This window comes from Corticium candelabrum, chromosome 14 (assembly GCF_963422355.1).
Source record: "Corticium candelabrum chromosome 14, ooCorCand1.1, whole genome shotgun sequence".
NCBI classification, from domain to species: Eukaryota; Metazoa; Porifera; class Homoscleromorpha; order Homosclerophorida; family Plakinidae; genus Corticium; species Corticium candelabrum.
In genome coordinates this window covers 6,112,988-6,139,260 of record NC_085098.1, presented here as the reverse complement: position 1 = coordinate 6,139,260, position 26,273 = coordinate 6,112,988, and the positions used below count along the sequence as shown (strand labels likewise).

The 26,273-nt window shown below is 40.9% G+C and overlaps 7 protein-coding genes across 11 annotated transcripts; 5 read left to right on the top strand and 2 right to left on the bottom strand.

Annotated features, from left to right (window-relative positions):
- Positions 1–54: 54 nt before the first annotated feature.
- On the bottom strand, positions 55–1,189 carry LOC134190240 (partner of Y14 and mago-like). Its single transcript, XM_062658678.1, has one exon. The coding sequence runs from the start codon at positions 1,010–1,012 to the stop codon at positions 434–436; it is 579 nt and encodes a 192-aa protein (XP_062514662.1). The 5' UTR covers positions 1,013–1,189; the 3' UTR covers positions 55–433.
- Positions 1,182–7,921, top strand: LOC134190238 (CUB and sushi domain-containing protein 2-like). 2 transcript variants are annotated; one of them, XM_062658674.1, is made up of 14 exons: positions 1,182–1,312; positions 2,525–2,944; positions 3,020–3,079; positions 3,147–3,203; positions 3,337–3,498; positions 3,565–3,729; positions 3,791–4,069; positions 4,129–4,260; positions 4,332–4,472; positions 4,636–5,055; positions 5,114–5,170; positions 6,264–6,470; positions 6,536–6,808; positions 6,906–7,921. In XM_062658674.1, exons 3-14 carry the CDS (start codon positions 3,031–3,033, stop codon positions 7,871–7,873), a joined length of 2,910 nt encoding a protein of 969 aa, XP_062514658.1. In that variant the 5' UTR covers positions 1,182–1,312; positions 2,525–2,944; positions 3,020–3,030; the 3' UTR covers positions 7,874–7,921. The 2 variants fall into 2 exon arrangements, with proteins under 2 accessions (XP_062514658.1, XP_062514657.1); XM_062658673.1 differs by having other exon boundaries at positions 3,334–3,498.
- Positions 7,922–9,245: 1,324 nt separating this feature from the next.
- LOC134190152 (uncharacterized) lies at positions 9,246–10,049 on the top strand. The gene has a single exon (XM_062658581.1). It carries the CDS (start codon positions 9,499–9,501, stop codon positions 10,000–10,002), a length of 504 nt encoding a protein of 167 aa, XP_062514565.1. The 5' UTR covers positions 9,246–9,498; the 3' UTR covers positions 10,003–10,049.
- A 364-nt stretch (positions 10,050–10,413) lies between these two features.
- Positions 10,414–15,104, top strand: LOC134190239 (galactocerebrosidase-like). 2 transcript variants are annotated; one of them, XM_062658675.1, is made up of 23 exons: positions 10,414–10,544; positions 10,896–11,028; positions 11,121–11,209; positions 11,288–11,338; positions 11,410–11,523; positions 11,583–11,621; positions 11,681–11,808; positions 11,911–12,028; positions 12,092–12,129; positions 12,188–12,312; positions 12,409–12,548; positions 12,620–12,709; positions 12,775–12,864; positions 13,352–13,493; positions 13,557–13,728; positions 13,796–13,953; positions 14,022–14,098; positions 14,166–14,304; positions 14,369–14,439; positions 14,496–14,613; positions 14,705–14,760; positions 14,822–14,900; positions 14,967–15,104. In XM_062658675.1, exons 1-23 carry the CDS (start codon positions 10,419–10,421, stop codon positions 15,050–15,052), a joined length of 2,379 nt encoding a protein of 792 aa, XP_062514659.1. In that variant the 5' UTR covers positions 10,414–10,418; the 3' UTR covers positions 15,053–15,104. The 2 variants fall into 2 exon arrangements, with proteins under 2 accessions (XP_062514659.1, XP_062514661.1); XM_062658677.1 differs by lacking the exons at positions 14,822–14,900; positions 14,967–15,104 and having other exon boundaries at positions 14,688–14,760.
- Positions 15,105–15,429: 325 nt separating this feature from the next.
- LOC134189417 (galactocerebrosidase-like) lies at positions 15,430–20,564 on the top strand. Of its 3 annotated transcripts, none has more exons than XM_062657677.1 (23): positions 15,430–15,466; positions 15,533–15,946; positions 16,012–16,100; positions 17,222–17,272; positions 17,340–17,453; positions 17,515–17,553; positions 17,613–17,740; positions 17,830–17,947; positions 18,006–18,043; positions 18,106–18,230; positions 18,315–18,454; positions 18,518–18,607; positions 18,672–18,761; positions 18,851–18,992; positions 19,056–19,227; positions 19,295–19,452; positions 19,521–19,597; positions 19,666–19,804; positions 19,868–19,938; positions 19,992–20,109; positions 20,169–20,224; positions 20,288–20,366; positions 20,429–20,564. In XM_062657677.1, exons 3-23 carry the CDS (start codon positions 16,032–16,034, stop codon positions 20,512–20,514), a joined length of 2,100 nt encoding a protein of 699 aa, XP_062513661.1. In that variant the 5' UTR covers positions 15,430–15,466; positions 15,533–15,946; positions 16,012–16,031; the 3' UTR covers positions 20,515–20,564. The 3 variants fall into 3 exon arrangements, with proteins under 3 accessions (XP_062513661.1, XP_062513659.1, XP_062513660.1); XM_062657675.1 differs by lacking the exon at positions 15,430–15,466 and having other exon boundaries at positions 15,486–15,621; positions 15,817–15,946; XM_062657676.1 differs by lacking the exon at positions 15,430–15,466 and having other exon boundaries at positions 15,486–15,621; positions 15,817–15,946; positions 20,288–20,363; positions 20,429–20,557.
- A 9-nt stretch (positions 20,565–20,573) lies between these two features.
- On the bottom strand, positions 20,574–22,792 carry LOC134189420 (D-amino-acid oxidase-like). Its single transcript, XM_062657680.1, has 10 exons — positions 22,554–22,792; positions 22,383–22,497; positions 22,241–22,320; positions 21,856–21,921; positions 21,737–21,791; positions 21,572–21,673; positions 21,433–21,503; positions 21,242–21,359; positions 21,076–21,183; positions 20,574–21,021 (listed from the first exon to the last, which is right to left on the bottom strand). The coding sequence occupies exons 1-10, from the start codon at positions 22,760–22,762 to the stop codon at positions 20,845–20,847; spliced, it is 1,101 nt and encodes a 366-aa protein (XP_062513664.1). The 5' UTR covers positions 22,763–22,792; the 3' UTR covers positions 20,574–20,844.
- Positions 22,793–22,815: 23 nt separating this feature from the next.
- On the top strand, positions 22,816–26,008 carry LOC134189419 (uncharacterized). Its single transcript, XM_062657679.1, has 4 exons — positions 22,816–22,947; positions 23,026–23,207; positions 24,023–24,187; positions 24,412–26,008. The coding sequence occupies exons 2-4, from the start codon at positions 23,147–23,149 to the stop codon at positions 26,001–26,003; spliced, it is 1,818 nt and encodes a 605-aa protein (XP_062513663.1). The 5' UTR covers positions 22,816–22,947; positions 23,026–23,146; the 3' UTR covers positions 26,004–26,008.
- Positions 26,009–26,273: the final 265 nt, after the last annotated feature.

Below are 26,273 nucleotides of genomic sequence, written 5' to 3'. Positions count from 1 at the left end.
AGCAGACAGTTGAGTGGATAACGCGTCAATTAATTTCCAAGAAGTCAATCAGGGTAGAAGAAAGCGGATACATGTATTTGATCATGATTTACTGTTATCTCGTTGTTAATCACTTTACCACTATTAGCCAAGTCATCACTAGCACTTAGCTTTCATTTCAATCTTATATTTGTACATATAGTTAAGATTGCTGACAAATTTGAAGATGACTCTCAATTTAAGACGGCTCATAATAAAATCCTACACTGCTGGTCAAAATGGTACACAACACAACACAACTCAACACAACACAACACAACACAACACAACACAACACAACACAACACCACACCACACCACGCCACACCACAACACCACACCACACCACACCACGCCACACCACACACCATTTGTACAGTGCACTGTATACCGAGGGCAATAACTATATTCTCATCTAGCTGCTTTCTTCTATTGCTTGCAATTCTGCTAGGATGGCGTCCCTTCGACCGACTTTCTCGTGCTGCTCCATGCTTAGGCTACCGATTTCACCTAAATCAATTTTAGCTTGCAGTTCTTCTATCTGTCTTAATGTCTTTTTCAAGTTTCTAGCTCTCTTTGCAGCATCAGTCACTGGCATCTCTTCCTGTCTTGATTGCTCTCCGTCTTTCTTGCTGACAGACAGATGTCTGAAATCCTCGTCTAGCTGATCGACAAACGTAGAGCTCTGAGATTCGCATTCGCCCTTTCTCTGAGTTTCCCTCTTCTTTTGCCTTCGTTTTTCATTCTTCTTCTGTGCTTTGCTTCTAGTAACGTCTGACGTTGATTGTATGGTGTCGTCTTGTTGCAGGAAATGTGTCGCTTGATCTTGTGCCCACTGTTTGCCTCTACTTTGGTAGACAGGAACCTCCTCTTGAGGTATGTAGCCCTCTTTTACTCGCCTCGCCTTCCTCCAAGTGCCATCAGGCCTCTGCGTAGCAGGAATTGTGTACACCTGCTGTTGCCCTCTCTGAAGTAGATTAGAACGTTCTGCCATCAACGTTAGAGCTCAAAGGCAATATATTCGTTTTTTGGATAGGCTAACGCGCGTTAGAAAAGCAGTTTGGAAGGATTGACAATCAGGGGAACGACGAAGGCGGAGTGAGACTCAGAGCCGTCTCTGGTGAGACTGGACGAGTTCAGAGGGACGAGTTAGACTCTCTTTCCGCCCCGCCGTTCCCCGGATTGACAATCCGGGGAATGACGAAGGCGGGGAGAGACTAGGACGAGTCATAAAGGACCAAAAATCTTGGGCTTAAAGGAAAGGAGCTCTTGAAGAGTGTGTTACTGCGTTCAGGTTGGTCGTCTAGTTAGCTAGTCGCTTTTGCTGCCGTGTTTCGCGTTTGACGTGTTCTAACTGTTGGCAAGTAGTTACAGCTGTACACAGTCTGACTTCCAACACTCTGCTGTGTAGTTTCTGGGCTAGACTTCTCGCTCACATCAGATCAGTTTACTCTCCTAGTCTCGCGTAGCCAGACCATTTGTAATTACTTCCGGTATGAGACTCTAATATCTCAACATGCCTGCCGACATCTATGGATCGTGACTTACTTATTAACTTTCATACTAGTAGTTGGAAAAAGTGAGCAGCCGCGGATTTGTCTGTATCTGATCGCCGGACTCCAAGGATCTACACACACCACCTAGAGACCCTAGACACCTGGCTCTGCACACGCAGTCACTTGAACAGAACGTTACGTCTCACTACAGCTCACAAACTACAGCCTATACTGTGAGAAACGTGTTTTCCTGACTAACAGAGTTTCTTAGAGGTTTTTGTATGACGCAAGTTCCGGATGTCCAGTTGACGCATCTATATGTACCTATCGACTTCTCTTGTATTATTAAAATTAAAACACTTTCTATAAAAAAAATTTCTTGATATATAACAGATCCGAGATACGCTTTACTGCCACCTGAGCAACATTCTTTGTACACCACAGCTGACTAGTATTCTTTCATCCTTTCCTTACAGGTTGTTTCTTCTATAGCTGGTTATGTCTGGCAATGCAGCTGTACATACTAGGCAATTCGTCATTTCTCAAGAGTGACATTTGTTTCCACTTTTGCGTGGTCTTCTGCGCCCACAGAGGCGTGGGATTCTAAAAGAAGTGTCCATTTGCATTTACCACACTGCTTTTTGATCCCATTCTTCTCATTTTGTCCTTTTTGGGTTGCACAAATGTCACACCAACTCCGCAATCTGTGTGGGATCTCCTAATACATAAGATTGGGTGTTTCAACACTTTTCTCAATCTTCTCAGTTTTGCTCATCTGTAGTCGTTTTCCGAGGCTACACACGGGTGCACCTACATTAGATGCTTTTGCATTCTATGGCATGGAGGCTAGTGTGCTTTTTCTGAGTCTGTTGTGCTTGCTTGTGTCTTCTCAGTCTGATCTGCAAGTGTTTGATTTACTAGAAAAGAGCAGTGGTATGACAATGACTATGTTCATATTTTCTAGTCTATCCACCTTATGAGGTGATTTCACATCCTTGTTTGTGATTTAGGCAACTACAGTGAACTTTATTTTCGCCGATTACCTGTGCAACTTGATATTGGTTCAAAATTGAAGCTCACCTTGTCGCTTGGTTTACCACGAACCATCTTTTCTCTTATTCTTGCTTGTGATCACAGCAACTACGACTTTCAACTTGATGTCAATTTTGTAAAAGAGAAGATTGTGTTGGGAGCTCAAAATGGACGGAACCGTAAGAAGGATAAAGGTCCTTTACCTACAACGATCAAGTCGCTGTTTAATCAAGAGTTTAGTGTAGTCATCAGGACGTTTGAGTCATCATTTATCGTAGCAGTTACGGATGTGAGTGGTGATGGTGTAGAGACTGAATATGCTCACCCTTTTCCTCTGTGTAAAGCAAGATATTTGCTTTTGTATGGCAGTCGAGACATTCACTCTATCAAATTTGGAGGTGTGTTCAGTACATCAATGCAGCAGCAGCAGCATGAGTATGAATTGTGTGACCACAGACATGTTTGTTGTATAGGGTTGCCTCTCATGCCTATTGGAGAGGGCGATGAAGAAGTTGTAGCTTCCATTCTTTACAGTAAATCATTTATTCAATTAGACCATTATATTATTTTAACTAATCAAGAATCTGTATGTGCCATTAGACAGCTTTGTGAGGCCTGCAGGGAGGTATGGAAGATCAAAAGAGCAAAAGAGTAGGGGTGAGTCACGTGATCTTGTTTGTTTCCATATTTAGTTTTTTATTGTTGTGAAACTGCATGGATATTGTTGTACCTAGCTAAATCAACAACTTTACACTTGAGTCTTTGATTATCTCTCTGAATGTTGTAGTAGGTGGTATGAGCTGCTCGGTTATGACTCCTCAAAATGGATTTGCTGCAGTATCCGGAAACGTTGCCGTGTATGGATGTAAGAAGGATTTCATGCTGGTTGGGAGCATGGCCAGACAGTGCATGGATAGTGGTCAGTGGACTGGTCACCAACCAACATGTAGAGGTACAGAGAATAACTTTAAAAACTGTATGTGTTTTTGCATTGTCTAATTGTGTTCTTATGTTTTAGTTCGAACGTGCAGTTTGTCATTGGCTCCTTTACTTAACGGTCATGTTGAGGTGTATGGTCGATATGCGGCTTATCACTGTGCTCCTGGATTCGATCTGTGGGGATCTCCAGTGCGGGAATGTTTAGACAGCGGGCACTGGGCTGACAGAGACGTCTACTGTTATGGTCTAGACTTTTGTACACGCAAATGATATAAAAAGGAGTGATTATTTTATGTTTGTTACAGTTTTTCCCGATGTAGTTGAAACATCGGCTGATTTTGTGACTTCTTTGTTGGGGAGTCCTGCTGAATTGAGTTGCACATCGATTGGCCTGCCTGTGCCGGATGTGGTGTGGTTATTGAATGGAAAGTTGGTGGTGTCAAACAAGCGAGTGCGCATACAAGTTAATGGAATGATGAGCACGCTCACAATCAGTAAGGTCACTCTACATGATTGGGGCAAATATGAATGTGTGGCTACCAATCTAGTGGGAAAGAGTTCAAAGATGATTCATCTTCAAGATGGTGTGCACTTCTTAGTATCTGCTGTTTCACAAAGTGTTAGTGTAACATGAGGTGTGTAGGTGGAAAGTGCAGATTGCATACCGAGGGTTGGGTTGGCAATGTTACGTGTGCCAATGGTCGATGTATTTACCCAACTCAACAGTGCAATGGTCGTGATGATTGTGGAGATGGCAGTGATGAGTTTGGATGTGGTGTGTATAGAGTGTGATTTTTTGCAGGCGTGTGTTTACAAGTGTATGATATGATGTCTTGTGATTTGTAGTACTAACAAGGCACAGGGAATTTGGTTGTTCGTCACATATGTTTAGCTGTCGTACGTCATCTCTCTGTATTCCTGATGAGTTGAAATGCGATGGTCAAATGGACTGTGGAGCTACTGATGGATCAGACGAGTTGAACTGCGGTACACACACACACACACACACACACACACACACACACACACACACACACACACACACACACACACACACACCGCACGCGCACACACACACACACACTGCCTGTATTTGTCAAAAATCATACTGGGTACACTTTACTTAAGTTTCTCTATCATTTTCTTGTAGGAGACTTTTCCTTTTGGAAGTTAAGTGAGGCACTGATTAGTGGTTTGGGAGTCATCATCTCAGCATCGTCACGTGGTGACGGTGTTGAAGGCTGGCTGTCTATCCTATTTGCTTGCGACGTAGACAACTATGCAATCCTACTCAACGTTCGTCTCAGCAACGGTGACGTGTTCGGATTTGCTAAACGAAACGGCAAGTGGATACCAAAGCAATACATTTTGTCGACAGATGGTACATCCATGGAGACTGTGGACGTGGAACTGTGGGCTGCTGATCGAGGCTATGAAGTTGCTGTGAATGGAAAAAAGGGTACCCTTTTCTCATTTCAACAACAATCTTGTGATCCCGAATACATCATTGTTGGAGGAAATGTGAGAATAGATGGGATGTCGCTTAGGAAGGGTTCAGGGAGAATAAGTGGTTGGTTGTTGTTTTCTGCTTTATTGTTGTTGTGTTTTACTGTGATTACGTTTTGTAGAAATGGGGTTTTCATTAGCGTTACCGGATGATCAAGTGATAAGAAAGATGAAAACAGGTGACTTGATTATCTTGGTGTTTGTCTTTAATCTGATCTGTTTGTTCATACGCCATTTTGCTTGTTTGTGTGTTTGTCTATCTGTTTGTCTGTCTTTCCGTCTATCTGTTTGTCAATTTCATTTATTGAAACACAAACTCTACGTTACATTTCTAACACTAAATACAAGAAATCTAGTGAGTTCAGCTTTAGTTTAATGCAAACTACTTTGGTAGTCTCTATTGTGTATGTTCTCATCTTCTTCTCCAGGGAAGACACATGTCAGCTTGTGGAGGATGACTCTAGCGTTGCATCGTTGTAATATTATGAGAATTTTTTTCTCCAAAAACCTCTAAAGTCAGCTTCATTTGTATAGCCTTCAATGTCTCTTGATCTTCTGGCTAGTTTGTTTAGATAGTTGGTAACTTCAGATCCCCATGTTCCAAAATGTTCAAATACCAGAGGAGTGAAATTGAGGCTTGATGTATTGCCAGCAAGTTGTTGTTTTTCATATTTGATCATCTTCCTTTCCTCCCTTCTTGCTGCAGCAAAACCTTTCTCTAAAGCTGCCTGCTTTAAAGCGTCTTGGCTGAAAGAATGAGCCATAGCCACATCAAGGTCATAGCTACACCCAGAGTCATACACAACTATGTCTGGTCTATTCTCATTTCCAGAGTAACGATGTCAAGGTTCTTTCTTGTGATGAATCTTTAATTCATGTAGACAAATGCTCCATGCATTTACAATTTCATCGTGTTGCCACACAGGCCCTCCTCCATGTTTGCATGTAAGAAGATGATTGTCTGTCTGTCTGTCTGTCTGTCTGTCTGTCTGTCTGTCTGTCTGTCTGTTTGTCTGTTTGTCTTATATTTTGAACAATGATAACTACAATAACCATCAGCAGCAAGGTAAGAACAAAGTTCAATGATTACAATGAAGTTCTTACTACATGAAAATAAACCTAAAAGATAGTCTGGTCCTCAAAATGATTGACACTTGCAGTCTTTATCTGTGTGTCTGTCTGTCTGTCTGTCTGCAAAAGGTAGCTGCTCTCAATGTTTCTTTTCGTTTATGCACGCTTGTGGAAACTTACTGATTTCCTATAACTGGTTAGATCTTGAACAAGTTTTGCTGTCGTCTGTTGGTGATGTATCTCTCTCACCAACGTGCAGTGATCCAGGACCGTTTCATCATGGTCACAAAACCATTCAAGGTTTGCACATGCTGTTTACTTGTCATCCCGGCTTCTCGCTGACCGGCTCTGCTTCTCGCCTATGCCAAGGCAATGGCGACTGGTCGGGTCGTCTTTCAACGTGTTTCCGTAAGACACTGCAGAGAATATTAACACTCTGACTTGCCTAGTTAACTCATCGGTTGCATATCTAGTTCCTCCGGCGGTAATGGCAATAGCAGACAAACGAGCTGCTGAGAGTGATCACGTCGAAGTAACGTGCACGTTTATAGGCGACCCGTTTCCCACTGTGACCTGGTTGAAAGACGGACACTCCATCTTTTTGACGGAACGAGTACACGTGATGAACAAGGGGCTAGCAAGCATCCTCATAATAGAAACCGTTACGTCTAGTGACTACGGCAGCTATCAATGTAAAGTGGACAGTACTGCGGGAACTGCAACACAAGAATTTCAACTAAGAAAAGGTGCTGAAATTATGTTAATAAATTTTAGAATGTATATTGTACTGTGTTGAATTTATTGAGTAAATAGTCGGTGTCTAATAAGATTTTGTGTGATCAGTTGGTAGTTGTGGTATTCTTCCACTTTTTCTGCCAAATGTCGAGGTTGTGAGAGAGAGTGAGACCAGAGTGGAGTATGCTTGTGCTGACTTGTATACTGTGACATCGGGAAGTGCAGTGAGAGAGTGTGGATCAGATAGCCGTTGGAGCGGAGAACAACCAAATTGTGTTCCTGTGTGTGGAGTTTCCAGTTTAAAAAAACCTCCTAGACGAGCTTCTCGTAAACGGATACGTCGTATTGTTGGTGGTGATGACGCAGATCCGGGTGAGTGGCCATGGCAGGTGATGTTGGAAAGGGCCCAAGGAGACGTTTGGTGCGGAGGATCTCTGTTGTCAGAACGGACTATTGTAACAGCAGCTCATTGCCTCCAGAAGAGCGAAGAGAGTCCGTTTTCTTCATTGATTGTGAGAGTTGGAGCTCATAAACGACAGCCACCGTCTCTTGTGGAACAGATCGGCGTCATCGATGACGTGGTGATCCATCCCAACTACAGACCAGACACGTATGATAGTGATATAGCTTTGATTCATCTGAAGGAACCAATTAGAGTATCAGCATATGCTCGTCCCATTTGTCTACCACATAATAGAACCAATTCATTCCAACAACCTGGAACAACTGGAATTGTGACAGGCTGGGGCAAGCTGGGAGGCTCTGGCAATAGGTTTTCTAATGTTTTGCAGGAAGTCTCTGTCCCTATTGTTAGTACAAGCATTTGTAATGAAGCCAGGTCACATGGAGGAGCTGTGACTGACAACATGCTTTGTGCTGGTTTGGTTGAAGGTGGACGAGATGCCTGTGTTGCTGATTCCGGTGGACCTCTCGTTGTTAGATCTCAAATTGATGGAAAATACATACTAACTGGCATCACCAGCTGGGGTGTAGGTTGTGGAGAACCACATAAATATGGAGTGTATACGAAGGTCTCAAATTTTGTTGACTGGATTAGTAGCTACACGAGGCGCTGATCTATTTATTCACTATTCTGATATGTACAGCTATAATAAACACCAGTAATGAAACCGTTGTCTACTTGCTTATAATAATAATAATAATAATAATAATAATAATAATAATAATAATAAATAATAATACTGCACAGCTGCGGAGAAGTCTTGCTTTGGACGACAAGTCGCAGAACTTACACAGGAATGCATCCATCTCGGTTGAAGGTGGCTTCGAGCAAGCGCCTGAAACAGATGCGAGACATTACCGTACGTGTTGCAGTTCTCTTCGTGTGTGGTCCTGGAGCGGGAAGCCTATGCACGGGCAGTATTGTCGTCTCACTGAGCAACCGCCTGTGGACATGAAAGAGACCTACTGATGGCTAAAGGCAGCGAATCTTCCTGCTGCAACTGAGGGACTGGTTGTTGCTGCTCAAGACCAAGCTCTTTGGACTCAGTACTATGAGCGCAAGATTCTACATCGTGATGTCAGTCCTACTTGCTGCATGTACAGTGTAGGCCTGGAGACAGTCGACCACATTGTGGCAGGCTGTAGTGCTTTGGCACCGACGGACTACACTGATCGACACAATCAGGTGGCCTCCATCATTCACTGGGATGTTTGTCGCCATTTTGGGGTTCCAGTGGAGAGCAGATGGTACCGGCATCATCCTGATAGACTTGTGGAGACGGATGACATTACTATGATGTAGGATACCACCATCCCCACTGCCAGGAAGATCAAAGCCAATCGTCCTGACATCTGTCTCAGAAATAGGAAGACACACATTTGTCTTCTTATTGATATCAGCTGTCCTGCTGATGGCAACATTGGCAAGAAACATGCTGAGAAGTTGGTGAAGTACAGCGATTTGCGAGTGGAGATAAGCTGCATGTGGCATTGTCGAACATTGGTGGTTCCGTGGTCTTGGGAGCTTTGGGCACAGTGCACGCAGGTATTGCACGGTGGCTGGACATTATTCCAGGTCATCACAACCTGCAGCACTTACAGAAAACAGTGCTTCTGGGATCTATTCGGATCCTTTGTAAAGTCATGTCTTCTTTCTAGACAGCTGTGATGGTCTAAGTACTTCTGAAGCAGGGTTTGCTTCCGGTACTTGTAATAGACTTTACAAACCAGACTGATCTGGTTGAGCACAACACATAATAATATATTTCACTTCGTACCAACAGGTACAGCCTCTCGCAAATGAGAGAAATATGCCATGAACGTTGGAATCTTGGCTGTGTGTGTGTGTGTGTGTGTGTGTGTGTGTGTGTGTGTGTGTGTGTGTGTGTGTGTGTGTGTGTGTGTGTGTGTGTTGTGTGTGTGTGTGTGTGTGTGTGTGTGTGTGTGTGTGTGTGTGTGTGTGTGTGTGTGTGAAGTATTGTCTATTGTTGACGTTTGTTTGAGGTTCAATTGGCAAGACAAAGATAACCAAGCACACACATTACTACATAGAACATACACACATACAAACATATGATGTAAGTGAATGTAACATACCCACAGACACACGCCAAAGTAGTTGAGCCTTTGAGAAAAGTTCTGCTAGTCTTTTTTGCAATACTATTAGTACTTTGCATTCATATTTGTATTTTTGTTTGTGACGTCACAATTTGGCTTTAGGTCCGTCTTGGGTATCATTATGGCCACTACTGTAGTCACGGAGCCACAACATCAGCAGGCTTTATTTCCTGAGCAGCATTCGACAGGAGCGCTGTCTTCAACGCAGGTTATCATCATAGTGTTTGGCCTATTGGGCGGCTTGTTCGTTGTCGGTATCATTGTGTGGCTCATCTGGAAGAGATACAAGAAATACGCGAACTATGATCCTCGACCCTTACTTCAGTTTAGTTCAAGTATATTTGATCCTTCCCGTTCTCCACCAACGGAAAATCTCAGTGGCAAGTGGTGGAAACGACACAGCAGCATCGGTTACGTGATGCAAATTCAATATGGAATTAGGAGAATGTGGATACCTACATTGGAAACGATTGATGAAGACCATGACGAAGAAGCAGTGATGTCCAGCCATAGTCGTCAACCACTTCAATCTGCAGAGCTAATAGAGGCATGTGCACATAGTCCGTGCACGCCTAGACAGCAAAATGAAGTGACAGATAGATACGGCAGCTTTATTCCGCTGTAATTTAAGTCTTCGTTTTAATTATTGGCAATAAAATAGTAACGTGTATAGACGGCTAACGTAATTTGTAGACTGTGCTACTGAACCAAGTATGCAATGATAACACATGCAGGGCAGGGCTAGCGTACACTGTACAATTACTCACACAACATCACTATGGCAACTACATAATTAGTTTCGGTTAGTATCTAAAAGAAATTAATCTTAGAGCTTTCAGCCAAAACGAACGCACTTATTATACAACTTCTTGTCTACATATTTGTACGTAAATTAGAGTTGGTCAATTTTCATGTGACGATTTCGACGTACAGATTCCCGGCCCAGTCGAAAAGAGGGCGGGGCTGGCTGCGCGATACCACGACGAATTATATCGACGAAGAACGCGTTCTAGTATGCGCCTAGCGTACTGCTTACTCAAAATGGCACAGACTATACCGTTTTTCGTTGCATCTGTAGCTGTTCTTGCCAGTGGTCAATACGTACTGGATAACAGCGTCGGGTTGGGCCGAAAGTTTGATGGAATTGGCGGTCTCAGTGGAGGCGGTGTAAAGTTTAAATCTTGGTTTTTAATTAGTTAGTGGTGTTCGTGTACACTTTTGTCGTAATCTTCGGTCTTTGCGGTGTACAGTTAAAATCGTTATGTTTATGGCACTGGGGGAATCAAAATTGCTTAACTGCATTATCACCGCTGTATTGTAGTTTTTAGTCAGATCTCCCCGCCAACGGAAGTCAAAAGGGGGCGGGGCTGGCTGCGTACACATTTGGATTGAAATGGTTGTTGCAGCAGTAATGTACAAAAATAAACAAAGTTCTTTAAATTATTACTTAAGACAATCTTTTAAATTCTTCTTGTGATTACATTTACATATATCTTGATTTGCTTATTAATTTTTAAGGCAACTTCTCGTTTACTGTCCAACTACCCACAAGAGCAGCTTGGTCAAATTCTTGATTATTTGTTCAAACCAAACTTTGGAGCTTCACTGCAGATTCTGAAGGTGGAAATAGGAGGTGATGCTCAGAGCACAGGTACATGTTATGCGTACATGCGTGATTCGGGAACATGTTACACATTGTACCAAGACTATACATTATCAGTGTAACTTGTCGTGTTGTTTCAGATGGAACTGAATCATCTCACATGCACAGTCATGACGAGGAGAACTACCAGAGGGGATATGAGTGGATGTTGATGGTGGAAGCAAAGAAGGTAAGTTAGTAAGCAGAAGAAAATGAACTAATTACATGCAGGGCTTATATGAAAATATTAGTGTTAATTTATTTACAGAGAAATCCTGACATCAAATTGTATGGTTTGTCATGGGCTTATCCAGCATGGGTATGTATATATGTAACTTAATTAAAGAAATGGAGTTCATGCTATGTACGTACAATGTGTACCCTGTACAGGTTGGCAATGGTTCTGACAGTCCATACAAGTTTCCGAATCTGACTGCTGAATACATTGTCAAATGGGTACTTGGTGCGAAGAAGTATTATAATTTGGACATTGACTATGTTGGGGTCAGACTTAATGAAACAGAAACTGTGAGGTATTCTTATAAAATATCTTGTGTTTGTAGATTTGGAATGAACGTAGTTATGACTCTACATACATCAAGGCAACACTTTATGTCTTGAAATGAGTGTAGTCATGCAAATCATTTTGCAACGCTTGCAGGTGTTGCGTCATACCTTGGATGAGAACAAGTTGCAGCACACACGTATTGTTGCTCACGATGGTGGTTGGGATATTGCTGGCAATATACTGAAAGATCCCGACCTTGCCAACGCCGTTGACATTATTGGGTATGTGGACTGCCATGCTATCTTATTGATATTATATTTGTGGTGGATGATTATATTACTTCACCTAGTAAATTTGATAAACAATTGTTGTTTTTCTTTTAGTGCACATTATCCAGGAACGACTAGTTCATCGGATGCTGTGATGACTGGGAAACAATTGTGGGCAAGTGAAGACTACAGCACATACAATGACCTGACTGGCGGAGGCTGTTGGGCCAGAGTGAGCAGATGCAATGTTTTAATTAATGCCGCATGCTTGCTATAGTGATTGTGGTGTTGACAGCTGTTGAATCAGAACTATGTCAATGGCAACATGACAAGGTAGCTTTCTAGAAAGTATTCTCACTTGAAGTCAACAAATTTTTCGTTACTTCAACAGCACCATATCCTGGAATTTAATTGCCAGCTATTATTCAGGTCTTCCTTTTTATCGAGATGGTCTCATGACAGCAGTCCATCCCTGGACTGGTCACTATGATGTGGAAAGTCCTATCTGGGGTGCAGGTATATCTTCACTGAAAATTATGTTTTTTTGTGATAAAGTTTATATAACATTTTAGTGATACTTAATTAACTGTTGGTTTGAATTATTTGAAACAGCACACACAACACAGTTTACCCAACCAGGATGGTCATATCTAAAGCATGGATATGGTGTTGGCCATCTTAACAATGGAGGAAGTTATGTCACTCTCATATCACCGGACAAGAAAGATGGTACTATTGTTATAGAGACAATGGTTAGAACATGTGATTTTGATGTGTGTTCATATACTAAGTGTTATGACGTGCAATTGTGTTGGTATGTTAGAGTCATGACCACTCTGTGTGTATTCGACCGAGACTGTCACCTTATAGTGTTGCAAATCAGACAGCCAGTTTCGAACTGAAAGGCAGTTTGGTATACAACCTGTTGAGTGCTGTGAAATCGACCGTATTAAATTATTGGTATGTACATGTGCACAGGCAAATATCAAAACTTTGCATGTGTGGCGAACACACCATGACTTCACAGGCAATGGCACAATCTATTTTAAGCAGATGAGTGACATCGAGGTATGTTGACAGTACAGTCTTATGTTACTGATGATTTCTTACATTTGAAACTAACAAAAGTGAAGTACTGGAATTCAGCCCTTTTGCATATCCAGACCATGAAGATTGTTAGTTGTTAATGTGGCTGTTTTGTAAGTTGTAGAGGTAAACAGAAATAAACACGATTTAATTTGTAACTGATGGTGCAATTAACTTTCGAGTAAAATATTTGTATAGTTTGTCTTGCCACATATTAACGGTTGAGGGACAAGTATGTCATGGTGCATTATTAAAGCTAACAATCAGGCAAGTGTAGTTCTTCCTATGCAATGATCATAAAAAAATTCATACAAAGGCAGCCTAAGTCGCCAAGATGATTTTTGACATGTAACTAACTGTGTTATATTTTATCGGCCCTACACCTTATACAGAAACTTATTGGTCTAACTCAAATTTGTGTTTGTTATCAAGGCATGGCTGTTTCAGATGTCTTTGTGCATGTCGTTAGGTTGCTGGAGGGAAATTCAGTTTATCCTTAGATGTTGATAGTATTTGGACGCTCAGCACAACAACTGGTCAGAAGAAAGGCAACTACACCAATGTCCCGAATCCTGCACCATTTCCTGTACCATATCATGATGACTTTGATTGTTAGTTTCAGCTTATGCATTAAGTTAACACCAAACTTTACATTTGTTTCCATTTTTTGTTAGCTTATGCTGAATATAGTGAAGCAGCAAATTTTGCTGACCAAAGTGGTGTATTTGAGATTTACGATACCAAATCATCTCATGGTAAGGTGATGCGTCAGGTTGTATTGGAGCGACCAATAACGTGGTGTAACGATGCGAACCAACCAATCAGTCTACTAGGAGATCAAAGCTGGTGCAGCTACTATAACATTTTTCTAATTGCTTAGATGTGGGTGTATTATCTGGTTTGCTATAATCAGGCAAGATGTGAATGTGTCAGTGGAAGGAATGGTTGAGAAGAACACGTCAGTCTTTGTTGCTGCTCGTGTTCATACTGGAGGTTGTGGAATAGCTGGTACAGATGGCTTCTTCCTCTGGGTGAGTTCTGATGGTCCATTTACTATAACATCAGACCTGGGTGAGTGCATGGGTACTGTCTCTATGATTGTATGGTATTGACTAGTTAATTAAGCTTCTTCGTTCCAGCTGGTAAGAAAGTTCTCAGTAAAGGGGATGGGCATGGCAAGGCAGGCCAGTGGTTCACATTGTCTGTACATGTGCTGGTAAGAGTTGTGTTGACTACATATTAATTTCTGCTTCAAAATTTATGGGAGTTTAATCATTGTGTAGAAACAGACAGCCATAGCAATGATTGATGGAAAAATAGTTTACCAGACAGACAGCTTCACTGGCAGCAGTAGTGGTTGGGCAGCTATTGGAACATCATCATTTGACTATGCTCAGTTTGACAACTTTTATGTGAATTCAAGTACAAACATATGACTAACTGTAGACAGTGTGCTTACTTATTGAGATATTTAAACCTCATGCAGGTGCTTTACCATGCTTATCTCAGCCCTCTGCTGGTCAGAGTGTTGTGATGAGTGCCCAGTCAACTAACAAGGTCAGTGTGTTGCGTTAGTGTAGTACAAGGCATCCTGCAGTCTGTCATTTCATCAGATGTGGCAAATGAACAATGATGGCACTATTCAGCTAGTCAATACGTCGCTCTGTCTTGACCTTAGTGGAAAGACATCTGTTGGAGGCTCAAACGTTGTCATTGAAAAATGTCAATCTGGTGAGTATATTGATTGGTTGGCACATGTTCCTGCCTGGATGTGGTACATGTGTCACTAAATACACTCTACCTAGATTGAATTCTATTCTAGGTTCCTCAACTCAAACATATTTGTATGACAAAGCTCATATGTTGTTGAAACTAAAGGTTTGCATTCTTGTTTGTGACAAACATATGTCTGAAAAAGTATTGTAAACTATAATTTTAGCAAAACAACAACTGTTTGGACATCATGAACATGGATACAAGTGAAGGTGCAGAAGTGGAGTTGTGGCCTTGCAATGGTGGTGTGTAGTATTGTTTCTTCATTTTCAGACTATACATGTACTAATATGTGCATGTCTATCTATTAGGTGCCAATCAGCAGTGGATTATCTCATCTGGACCTGGTCTTATCACCACTCAATTGGATAACACTTACCTTGCAGTATGCCGTTGATGTTGATATATATATCTAATTTGAGCATTGCAATGGATTTTCTACTTTCATGCATTTGTGTATTCGTCAAGCAGATTTTCGTAGTTATAAGTAAATTGTAATTAACTGAAATGTCTTTGCTGTGATCATATAGTCTCTGTAGACGAATACACGTACAGGTAGGTACAGTGTACACACTTCCATGCAAGTTGGGATGTAATTAAAGAAATCTATATACATTTAGGTTAAAAATTAATTAATTACCCTAGAGTTCCGGACAGAACCAGTATGAATGCGCCAACTATTAGCTGTATAGTGTTAGGTCAATTCATGGCTGATTGAATCACCAAGCCGAAAGACGAAGGCTTCTTCTTCTTACTAATTAACTACGAGGACGAATTAGAGACGGGAAAACGCGTCTATCATGCGCCTAGCGTAAGCACAACCTACTCAAAATGGCACCGCGAGCCAAGACGGTACTGTTTTTCTTTGCATTTGCAGTGGTGTTTGCCAGTGGTCAATACGTACTGGATGACAGCGTTGGTTTGGGTCGAAAGTTTGATGGAATTGGCGGTCTCAGTGCTGGCGCTGTAAGGATATCGACTTCCCTAGATGGTTTTTGCAATTGGGCGTTTGCATTTCCTATGCGGTTAATAAAGTTTAGTGTACTTACTATATATCTACTCTAGATGTACTTGTGGTTGTAACTAAAATCGTTCTTTGTTAATTGTGATTAAGCTCTAGTGAGTATATTGATTTACTAAATTATTTTTAATTATGTCAAGTCTTCACGTCTATTATCTAATTACCCACAAGAGCAGCTTGGTCAAATTCTTGATTATTTGTTCAAACCAAATTTTGGAGCTGCCCTGCAGATTCTAAAAGTGGAAATAGGAGGTGATGCTCAGAGCACAGGTGTATTTGGAGCATGTTACACATTGTAACAAAATCATTACTAGTAAATTGCCATGTTCTTTTAGATGGAACTGAATCATCTCACATGCACAGTCGCGATGAGGAAAACTACCAGACGGGATATGAGTGGATGCTTATGGTGGAAGCAAAGAAGGTAGGCAGAAGCAGATTTGATTACAGGGATCATATGAAAATACTGATGTTAAATTATTGTTCTTGAACAGCAGCACAGGGAACATGCATTGCTCAGTAGGCTTGTCTATGTTTAATTATGTTTGCATTTTAGACATGCTATTTGTTCGTAAGTGAATTAGCAATTCTAGCTATGAGCCAATAAGAAACAATTTTGTAACAGTAACATTACTTCTCAAAATGTATAAGGCTTGGTTTGTGTCTACATAGTCAACTATATATAGCTATGTTTGTCATGCTCAGGAATGCACTATGCCCTTGGTGCAGTCCATGCAATCATGGAGCACTCTATTGTGTTTGGTTGTTCATGACAACCACAGACAATGGACAAACCACCAATCAGAACTAGCTGCCAACATTTATGAAAGACGTTTTATCAGAACAGTTGCACATGTAATTCGTGTTTGCAATTGGTAGATCTTGCTGGAAATAGACAATACATTTATATCTCGTATGTGATAACTCTCATTAGTTTGACAATTACAAACTATATACTTTAGTAACAGCATTATGGACTTTGTGGTGATGTCAAACGTCACTTGCTTTGTACGATTTTAGATAGACTTTACAAATTGCATGATTACCGGTAGAAGCAAAATGGCATCTAAATGTGTGGTTTAGACAATGTTTGTCGTGTGCACATGGGTTTCAGAGGGCTCATAGCTGTGGAAGCAAGGGTGTAAACACAGCTTCAATTACTATTGTCATATTACATACCATATACAATGTTATATTCATGCGGCTTCCTTTGTTCAGAAAGACATTAGTTTGAGAACTTAATTTGCAAGGCTTCTTTATGTAGTTGAGGCTAGTGTTATATGTAGTTAAAGGGAATTGTCATGGAAAAGCCGTACTTTCAATATATTGGTAGATAGGTCAAGCACTTCTACAGTTTAACATATTGCATGGAAGGCGTTCTTCTTTAGACCGTATGACATCAAGGTCTGTAGAAAACAATTATTTCTGGCAGACTTGGATGTGAAACAAGCATTAGTTGAATTCTTTGTCAATGTCTGCTTTAATTATACTGGATGTGTCTAGACCGCGTTTGTTTCTATAGTGATGTGCGTATGTGATTTACAGAGAAATCCTAACATCAAGTTGTATGGTTTGTCATGGGGTTTTCCAGCATGGGTATGCATACTACATATGTTTAGGGGAATGGAGTTTATGCCATATACATGATATGCTGTGTGTACAGGTTGGCAATGGATCTGGCAGTCCATATAAGTTTCCCAATCAGACTGCTGAGTACGTTGTTAAATGGGTACTTGGTGCAAAGAAGTATTATAATTTGGACATTGACTATGTTGGGGTCAGACTTAAATGAAACAGAATCTGAGGGTTTTCTTTTTACAACTATCTTGTGTTTGCAGATTTGGAATGAACGTAGTTATGACTCTACATACATCAAGGCAACACTATATCTTGTAATGATGGAGTATCATACAAGTCTTTTGCAACTTGCTTTTAGGTGTTGCGTCATCTTTTGGATGAGAATGGGTTACAGCACACACGTATTGTTGCTCATGATGGTGGTTGGGATATTGCGGGTGATATACTGAAAGATCCCGACCTTGCCAACGCCGTTGACATTATTGGGTATGCATGTGGACACTGCCATGCTAGTATATATTTGTGGTAAATGTAATGTAGTGAATTTGATAGACAAGTGTTGTTGTTCTTTACAGTGCACATTATCCAGGAACGACTAGTTCATCAGATGCTGCAATGACTGGCAAACAGTTGTGGGCAAGTGAAGACTACAGCACATACAATGACCTGACAGGCGGAGGCTGTTGGGCCAGAGTGAGCTGATTGGTGTTTTAATGCCGCATGCTTGCTATAGTGATTATGGTGTTGGCAGTTGTTGAATCAGAACTACATCAATGGCAACATGACAAGGTAGCTTCCTAGACAGTATTTTCACATGTAAGTCATCTTGTAATTTTTCATTATCTCAACAGCACAATCACCTGGAATTTAATTGCCAGCTATTATTCAGGTCTTCCTTTTTACCGAGATGGTCTCATGACAGCAGCCCATCCTTGGACTGGTCACTATGATGTGGAAAGTCCTATCTGGGGTTCAGGTATCTTTACCAAAATTTTTTGTGATAAAGTTTACATAAATTTTAGTGATACTTAAGTGTTGGTTTTGAATTTATTTGAAACAGCACACACAACACAGTTTACGCAACTTGGATGGTCATATCTAAAGCATGGATATGGTGTTGGCCACCTTGAAAAAGGAGGAAGTTATGTTACTCTCATTTCACCAGACAAGAAGGATTGCACTATTGTTATAGAGACAATGGTTAGAACATGTGATCTTGTGTGTTTATAGGTGTTATGAGGTGCAACTGTGTTGGTATGTTAGAGTCATGACCACTCTGTGTGTGTTCGACCAAGACTGCCACCTTATAGTGTTGCCAATCAGACAGCCAATTTTGAACTGAAGGGCAGTTTGGTATACAAGCTGTTGAGTGGTCTGGAACCAACTGTATCAAATATTGGTTTATGCATGTGCACAGGCAAATATCAAAATTTTGCACATGTGGAGAACACACCATGACTTCACTGGCAATGGCACAAACTATTTTGAACAGACGAGTGACATTGAGGTATGATGAAAGTACAGTCTAAGTTACCAATGATTTTTCACTTGGGAAAATAAAATGACTGTCTCTGTTGCCGTTGTGCATGTTGTTAGGTTGCAAGAGGGAAATTCACTATATCCCTAGATGTTGATAGTATTTGGACGCTCAGCACAACAACTGGTCAGAAGAAAGGCAACTACTCCAATGTCCCAAATCCTGCACCATTTCCTGTACCATATCATGATGACTTTGATTGTTAGTTTCAGCTTATGCATTAAGTTAACACCAAACTTTACATTTGTTCCCATCTTTTGTTAGCTTATGCTGAGTATAGTGAAGCAGCAAATTTTGCTGACCAAAGTGGTGTATTTGAGATTTACGATACCAAATCATCTCATGGCAAGGTGATGCGTCAGGTTGTATTGGAGCGACCAATAACGTGGTGTAACGATGCGAACCAACCAATCAGTCTACTAGGAGATCAAAGCTGGTGCAGCTACTATAACATTTTCCTAATTGCTTAGATGTGGGTGTATTATCTAGTTTGCTATAATCAGGCAAGATGTGAATGTGTCAGTGGAAGGAATGGTCGAGAAGAACACGTCAGTCTTTGTTGCTGCTCGTGTTCATACTGGAGGTTGTGGAATAGCTGGTACAGATGGCTTCTTCCTCTGGTTGAGTTCTGATGGTCCATTTACTATAACATCAGACCTGGGTGAGTGCATGGGTACTGTCTCTATGATTGTATGGTATTGACTAGTTAATTAAGCTTCTTCGTTCCAGCTGGTAAGAAAGTTCTCAGTAAAGGGGATGGGCATGGCAAGGCAGGCCAGTGGTTCACACTGTTTATACATGTGCTGGTAAATAAGAGCCGTGTCGACTACTGCTTCAAAACTTATAGGGGTTGAATTAATTGATCATTGTGTAGAAACAGACAGCCATAGCAATGATTAATGGAGAAATAGTTTACCAGACAGACAGCTTCACTGGCAGCAGTAGTGGTTGGGCAGCTATTGGAACATCATCATTCGACTATGCTCAGTTTGACAACTTTTATGTGAATTCAAGTACAAACATATGACTAACTGTAGACAGTGTGCTTACTTATTGAGGTATTAAACCTCATGCAGGTGCTCTACCATGCTTATCTCAGCCCTCTGCTGGTCAGAGTGTAGTAATGAGTGCCAGGTCAACTATCAAGGTCAGTGTGTGGCATTAGTATAAAGAACGTCCTGCCATCTGTCATTTCATCAGATGTGGCAAATGAACGCTGATGGCACTATTCAGCTAGTCAATACATCATTCTGTCTTGATGTTAGTGGTAAGACATCTGCTGGAGGGTTAAATGTTGTCATTGAAAAATGTCAATCTGGTGAGTATGGATTAGTTTCCCCAAGCATGCATGCGTGTGTCACTGTATTTTGATTCTAGGTTCCTCAACTCAAACATATTTGTATGAAAAGGCTCGTATGTTGCTGAAACTTAAGGTTTGCATTCTTGTTTTATATGACAAGCGTATGTCTGCAAAGTATTGTAAACTATAAATTTAGCAAAGCAACAACTGTTTGGAGATTATGAACATGGACACAAGTGAAGGTGCAGAAGTGGAGTTGTGGCCTTGCAATGGTGGTGTGTATTGTTCCTTCATTTTCAGACTATACTAATATAAGATGTGTATATCTCTCTTTCAGGTGCCAATCAGCAGTGGCTTATCCCATCTGGACCTGGTCTTATCAACATTCAATTGGATAACACATACCTTGCAGTATGCCATTAATATCTCATTTGGGAATTGTATTATCTATCTTCATGCATTTGTGTATCAGCTGTTACCTAACAGTCTAGTTAATTGAGCCTTCGCTGTGATTTGAGTCTCTGCAGATGGAGACAGATAAGTAGGTACTATATGTTAATGTGGGAAGATAATTGGCTGATCTATTAATTGTTGAAATCAGTGAACATTTTCCAGGTACAGAATGTAGTGATCGGTATGGTTTGAGACTAACTATCCAGCAAGAAAACTATCACAATTTGTTCTCTTTATACCAAAAACATTTTATGAAATAATAGAAAAGCAACCAACTGCAGCCAATTGATACTAAAATACTCACAACTTACAAAAGCTGGAGTCAACTGGAGTAGATATAGTTTTATACAACAGGTCATGGTCGTGGTGATGAGAATTTGGTAGTCCCAATGCCTGGTAAGCTAACGATGTTGCTTCACAAGCACATCCCCAATGAAAAGTTATACCAGAACCACCATGACCATAATTATGAACAACCTTTGAGATACAACTGTCAGAAATCAAACAGAAAAACTAGTCCACGGTTCTCACTTCTAGAGGTGCTCGAGACGACTTTGATTGCAGAATTTCCCGTTCCAGCCGGACACCAGTTTTTCTATATGGCCTCAAACCACTCCACTGTCCAAGTATAGGAGCATTCTGTAATCAAATACTCACAATACAAAGAAACAGTAAACAGACGATGGTACTTACTGACCTTAACACTGCCCATTATTTTACTGCAGTTCTCTAATATATTGTAGCTCACTGATTCTTCTATGTCACTGTCCCACCGGCCACTCTCAGTTGTTCCTCCGAGTACCACAAAATCAGTACTACTCCAAGAAATGGGAACAGAACGTCAATCAGGATCAAGGCATCACAGCGATTATACAATGCGCCACCAACCATGGTAAAATGTAAGCTACATAGTCAGGACCATTAACTAGAGTAAAGTCTTTGATCCAGGGTGCAGACACCTGTATAGCACCGTGAACACTGCTTGATAATAGATAAGACATAAAAACATTGACTATTATTACCTTACCTTCATTATCTGACCTTTGAGTGGAATAAGATCATGGTCACTGGTGAGTTGGTGTGATCCTAGACCAGTGCAATTAAGAACTACATCATACCATCCGGCGAACTTCATGTCACAAAACAGAATCACTGTCACCTAGGTCTATTACAAAATAGTGATCGTACCAACCTCTAATAGAGACAGAACTTTCCGTCGATAAAATTGTATGCCTTGCTGTTTGCATCTGTTGTATATTGTACAGTCAGATTGTCACAGTAACTTCCCATTAGAAAATCTTTCTCACAAACCTTTTGAGTAGCCATCCACAATAACGATTTGCTTGAGCTGACATGTTGGTAAAGTGCCATCCATGTCTATGAACAATAAAGGTTTGCATGCATTCACTACAATTTATTCCACAAGGCAACAAACATCAAAGGCAATCCACTCCTCTACAGACAGTCTGTTATTTTCAGTCACAGTGAGAGCATTTAAGTTAATTCATAATCTATAAAGTGCATATTGAAAGTCAATGTTTACTTATTTTCTCTTCAGCATATACCATGAGTTTGAAGGATTTCTGCGTGCTGATTTATAATTCCTTTAATTATATTAATTAATTAAGGGAGCATCGCAAATACTTAATCTAAATAAGCTTTTACCATATTGAGGTAAGCTCAAATTCAATTCAACCTCATTGGAAACTTCACGTCTTTCAGTTCAGCTTCAGTAGCATACCGAAATCCGATTACAACGTCCTTCCAAGGAGGATCCTAGACGGATTATTTATCACGTGACGTTTGAATGCAATGACAATTTACGAAGTTCACAGCACCTCGACCCACTCGTGAAAGAGGTTGTATCCGGAGTATTGCGCTACTCCCATTTCTCCTGCGTCCTCCTGTACACGAAGATGTCGCAGCCATTCGAAAGTCTCTCCTCCCCACCGGCTGCAAATACGCTAATTTATCTGTCAAACAGGTCCTTCATCAATGGTTCAAGTTACCTTTGTTGCTCTCCGGGCGTGCCCTGTACGAAAATTGGCTCCCAGAGACCTGCAGCACCGTCTGATGTTGTGTGAGGCGTCGTATGTTCTGAAAAGACTTCAATCTTGCAAGGAATGCCGTCGAGCCGAAGGTTGGTTTTGATGTACAAAGCAGTAGACAGTCCGATAACTCCAGCGCCAACCACAGCGATCTTTCTTTGTACAGCCATATCACATACGGGATCTTACATTCGATAAAACTTGTGCAATGGATGTGGGGGAGTTCTTTCAATATCCGGTATATGTACAGTGTCCGGTACAGTGGCGTTATAATTTGCTGTCAGTAACAGACACCTCGAGCTGAGGACCTCTCACTGTTACCCGTGGCTTTCTGAAGTTTTAGCTTTTTAGAACAGTAAGTTCGGGGTCTTTGATTTTGGACAATTAGCTACGCAGTCGTTGCTTTGACTAATTCGTGTGCATCTTGTTTTAGCTACTCTACTAGTTCGACGACCTGCCCCGCCTGTGTGCAACCTGCAACAGCGTTTGCCTTCTGAACATTTGCTGCTAGACTGTGCATGCATGATAGTAGAGCGTAGACAGAACAAAGAAGGATGTCGAAATCTGGAAACAGTGGCTGTCAACTGGCTGGCGCAGCTCAGGATAATCGTTGCAGTAAGCTTCCGTGATGATGTAATCGAACGGCTTGTTGCACTTGACAAACTAATTTTCAGAACAAACGTCTCTTTACTTACACAATTAACAGTGTAATTGTTAGTTAAGACACTTAACTTTTCATGAAAGTACATACTGTGGTAAAGTGATCTGTAGATTAGTACAGACATGGTAATTGTAGGCGTGACTTGAACTATAGCTAGACATAGGCTGGACAAGAGTCGTTGTGTAATTAGAACTTGGTGTACAGACAAACTTAGGATCAGGATCGCTGTTTGTTCCACTAGTTATTGTAGGATAGAGAGACGAAACCCATAATCAGTGTAGAAGTTCTACACATATTGTGCAGTCTCAGTGACTTCTCAGTTTATATGTCATCATGATGAGGCGGAGTTACCTGTCGTTTACAGAAAGTGTGACAGAAAGTTAGCTTCAAGTCCAGCCCTTTTTCTATTTCAGCCCTCAGAAACATCTTGACTATGTCTTGAGGTTGGCACAAGTGTGCAATATACCCTAGGGTACATCAGTATAGGTTAAATTGTGTAGTTTCTCAATACACACTAAAAGTTTAATAATTTACTCCATGCACTTATTTGCTAACTGAAAGATTGAGTCACTATGTTAATTAATAAATTAACTCAAACACCTAGTCTCAGTGTAGCCTTCTGGCAGAGAAATGTAGGCGGAGATGTCCTGGCTATGGGAGACTATCAAACACCCACCCCATGCACCTACACCCACCCATCCACCTACACCCACCCATCCACAAACACAACTGCTATATTGTCAACTAATGCATTGGTTGATTGTTTCAGATGTGCAGATTGGTATTTCTAGTGATCAAATTGCCAGTCTTGAATTTGTGAGGAATTTTGCTGTCATTGCTATTTGCATTACAGTCATTATTCTTGTGGTGGCTATGCTTCTGTGGCTTGCTGCTAACAGACTATATGCAAGAGAGTCTCCAGACATAGTTTCAGGTGTGTGTGTGTGTGTGTGTGTGTGTGTGTGTGTGTGTGTGTGTGTGTGTGTGTGTATGTGTGTGTGTGTGTGTGTGTGTGTGTGTGTGTGTGTGTGTGTGTGTCAGTGTGTGGATGGTGCTTTGGTGAGCGATATAGGGATGGGTGAGTGAATGGTGTGTTAGTCTAGTACTGGATGTTTGTTTATTATCATTTGATATAACTATTTTGACTCTTTGGTTTAGGAAATTTGAACTTCAGAAAGATTGAACAAAAGTGGGGATACAGGTCAATATTACGGCGAGTGGGCTTAGAATTTACAAAGGAAGACATTGAGGATGGTAAACAGTTTATTAAAGATTTTGACTTTATGTATGCATCTTGCCTGGAGAAATTAAACTCAGGCCAGCAGCTTCTTTTTACTATCGATGAGATTGCTCAAAGGAACGGAAGAGACTCAAGCGATCTCATTTATACATTTTTAGCTAGCCTAGGTGCTTTTCACCCTTTGTCTAAGTTTGAGGAACTGACTGGTAAGATCAACACAAAGGCTAGAACTAGAGATTTATTCATACAAGGTGATAACACCCGGTGCAATGGAAATGTTTGTGAACGTGACAGTCCCACCCATGTTGCAGAATGGGCACTTCTTTCTTCTTCTTCTCATGGTTTAAACTGCCAACATTTACTGGTAGAAGACATTTCACCTCTTTTTTCTTCTCTCAAAAATCTGATGCAGGGAAATGTTCAAGGTACTGTTGTTTCTGTACAGAAGTTTATTTCTACTAAAGGTTTAAGGAATGGACAGTGTGTTGGTGGATTACAAATGGCAGACGTGGACTTGAATGGTTGCAGGTTTAGTGGTTTAGACAAAGTTGTATATTCAGATGTGTGCTCACAGCATGAGAAGAGTCTCATTCTTCGTATACTAATGGAATTGTCATATCGTCGCACAAACCATCATGTTCAGACACAGTGGCTTATTGATCTTATGTCCCAAGACAGAGCTCTACAGCTGTTTTGCAAGGCTCGACTATACACACCTGACAGTATTTCTCACAGTGACAAAAAAATGGGAGAAAATCGTATTTGCAAGAGATTTTTGACACTATTCACACACTGTGTAAGTCTGCAACAAGCTATACTAAATAATATGAAACTTTCCAAGTATGAGAAGTCTCGTCAGTTGGCAGTACTTAATGATGCATTGGGATTACTAGAGGCAAAAGATCCTCGTGGCTGTAGTCTGGCACGTGTAAAGGCCAAGCTACAGCATCACGATCTGGCAAGAAATATGCGCAAAGAACTGTTATCTAGTAGTGAAGATTGTGGACCTCTAGAAAAGGTGATCCTGTTGTTTGATGCTTACGCATCCACACAAAGTGCTGGGTATTCAAGAGCCATACTTAGTTGCATAGATTCTTCCAAGTCATTTGATGAACGAATGGAACTTGCTCGAGAGGCTGAGGTTACCCATCAAGAATCTATGAACGAACAAACTAGTCTGCTGGAAAATCTTGGTTTGTCATCAGATGAATTATATTGTACACCTAGTATGCTTGCTGCTAGGTTTGACAACATGCTACGTCATGTGAGACCTATGCAGTTATCACAACTGCTAAGGGGATTTTCTAATACCCAAACGATGCTAAGTCACCTTCATACGGAACTCGATTGTCTTCAAGACTTATTTGGAAGAATTCCCACTCAAAATCGAGATGACAACATTGAAGCATTATGTAATGGAATGCTAACTGTTGGTGCTCAACTTGAAAGACAGATTTATGCTGGGACAATGGAGCCCTTTGCTTTGGATAACCCGTACATTCCAGAATAGTGAGAGAATTTTATTTAATAGTGACATGATTTATTGCTGGCTTAACTAGATGATGAGAGCTGAACTAGTTGTACTTTATGATGTTTTGATATTGCTGTGTGCTTTGTTGATAAGAATACGGTTAAAGAGCTACAATAGTACAGTCAAATAAGTCAAAGATATTATTTATGTATGCTGTTTGCAATGCTGTGGTGTTCTCAAACAGCTCTTCTCTGTGCATGTGAGTAGTACATAGTAGATATTGTGTTAATTAAGGGGTTATACCTCAAG

Bases quoted from the DNA above. Each gene is read 5' to 3' on its own strand.
- LOC134190240 (XM_062658678.1), bottom strand. From the start codon at position 1,012: ATGGCAGAACGTTCTAATCTACTTCAGAGAGGGCAACAGCAGGTGTAC.
- LOC134190238 (XM_062658673.1), top strand. From the start codon at position 3,031: ATGCCTATTGGAGAGGGCGATGAAGAAGTTGTAGCTTCCATTCTTTAC. The intron at 3,204-3,333 runs GTGAGTCACGTG...TGAATGTTGTAG, and splicing joins AAAAGAGCAAAAGAGTAGGG to TAGGTGGTATGAGCTGCTCG. The intron at 4,261-4,331 runs GTGTGTATAGAG...TGTGATTTGTAG, and splicing joins CAGTGATGAGTTTGGATGTG to TACTAACAAGGCACAGGGAA.
- LOC134190152 (XM_062658581.1), top strand. From the start codon at position 9,499: ATGGCCACTACTGTAGTCACGGAGCCACAACATCAGCAGGCTTTATTT.
- LOC134190239 (XM_062658675.1), top strand. From the start codon at position 10,419: ATGGCACAGACTATACCGTTTTTCGTTGCATCTGTAGCTGTTCTTGCC. The intron at 13,954-14,021 runs GTGAGTGCATGG...TCTTCGTTCCAG, and splicing joins TACTATAACATCAGACCTGG to CTGGTAAGAAAGTTCTCAGT. The intron at 14,761-14,821 runs GTTTGCATTCTT...CTATAATTTTAG, and splicing joins ATATGTTGTTGAAACTAAAG to CAAAACAACAACTGTTTGGA.
- LOC134189417 (XM_062657675.1), top strand. From the start codon at position 15,487: ATGGCACCGCGAGCCAAGACGGTACTGTTTTTCTTTGCATTTGCAGTG. The intron at 17,948-18,005 runs GTGAGCTGATTG...TGGTGTTGGCAG, and splicing joins GCGGAGGCTGTTGGGCCAGA to TTGTTGAATCAGAACTACAT. The intron at 19,598-19,665 runs GTAAATAAGAGC...ATCATTGTGTAG, and splicing joins CACTGTTTATACATGTGCTG to AAACAGACAGCCATAGCAAT.
- LOC134189420 (XM_062657680.1), bottom strand. From the start codon at position 22,762: ATGGCTGTACAAAGAAAGATCGCTGTGGTTGGCGCTGGAGTTATCGGA. The intron at 21,922-22,240 runs GTTGAATTGAAT...TATTGTTCATAG, and splicing joins GACGTGAAGTTTCCAATGAG to ACATGGATGGCACTTTACCA. The intron at 21,674-21,736 runs GTTGGTACGATC...TGTGACATGAAG, and splicing joins AAGTTCTGTCTCTATTAGAG to TTCGCCGGATGGTATGATGT.
- LOC134189419 (XM_062657679.1), top strand. From the start codon at position 23,147: ATGTCGAAATCTGGAAACAGTGGCTGTCAACTGGCTGGCGCAGCTCAG. The intron at 23,208-24,022 runs GTAAGCTTCCGT...TGATTGTTTCAG, and splicing joins AGCTCAGGATAATCGTTGCA to ATGTGCAGATTGGTATTTCT. The intron at 24,188-24,411 runs GTGTGTGTGTGT...TCTTTGGTTTAG, and splicing joins GTCTCCAGACATAGTTTCAG to GAAATTTGAACTTCAGAAAG.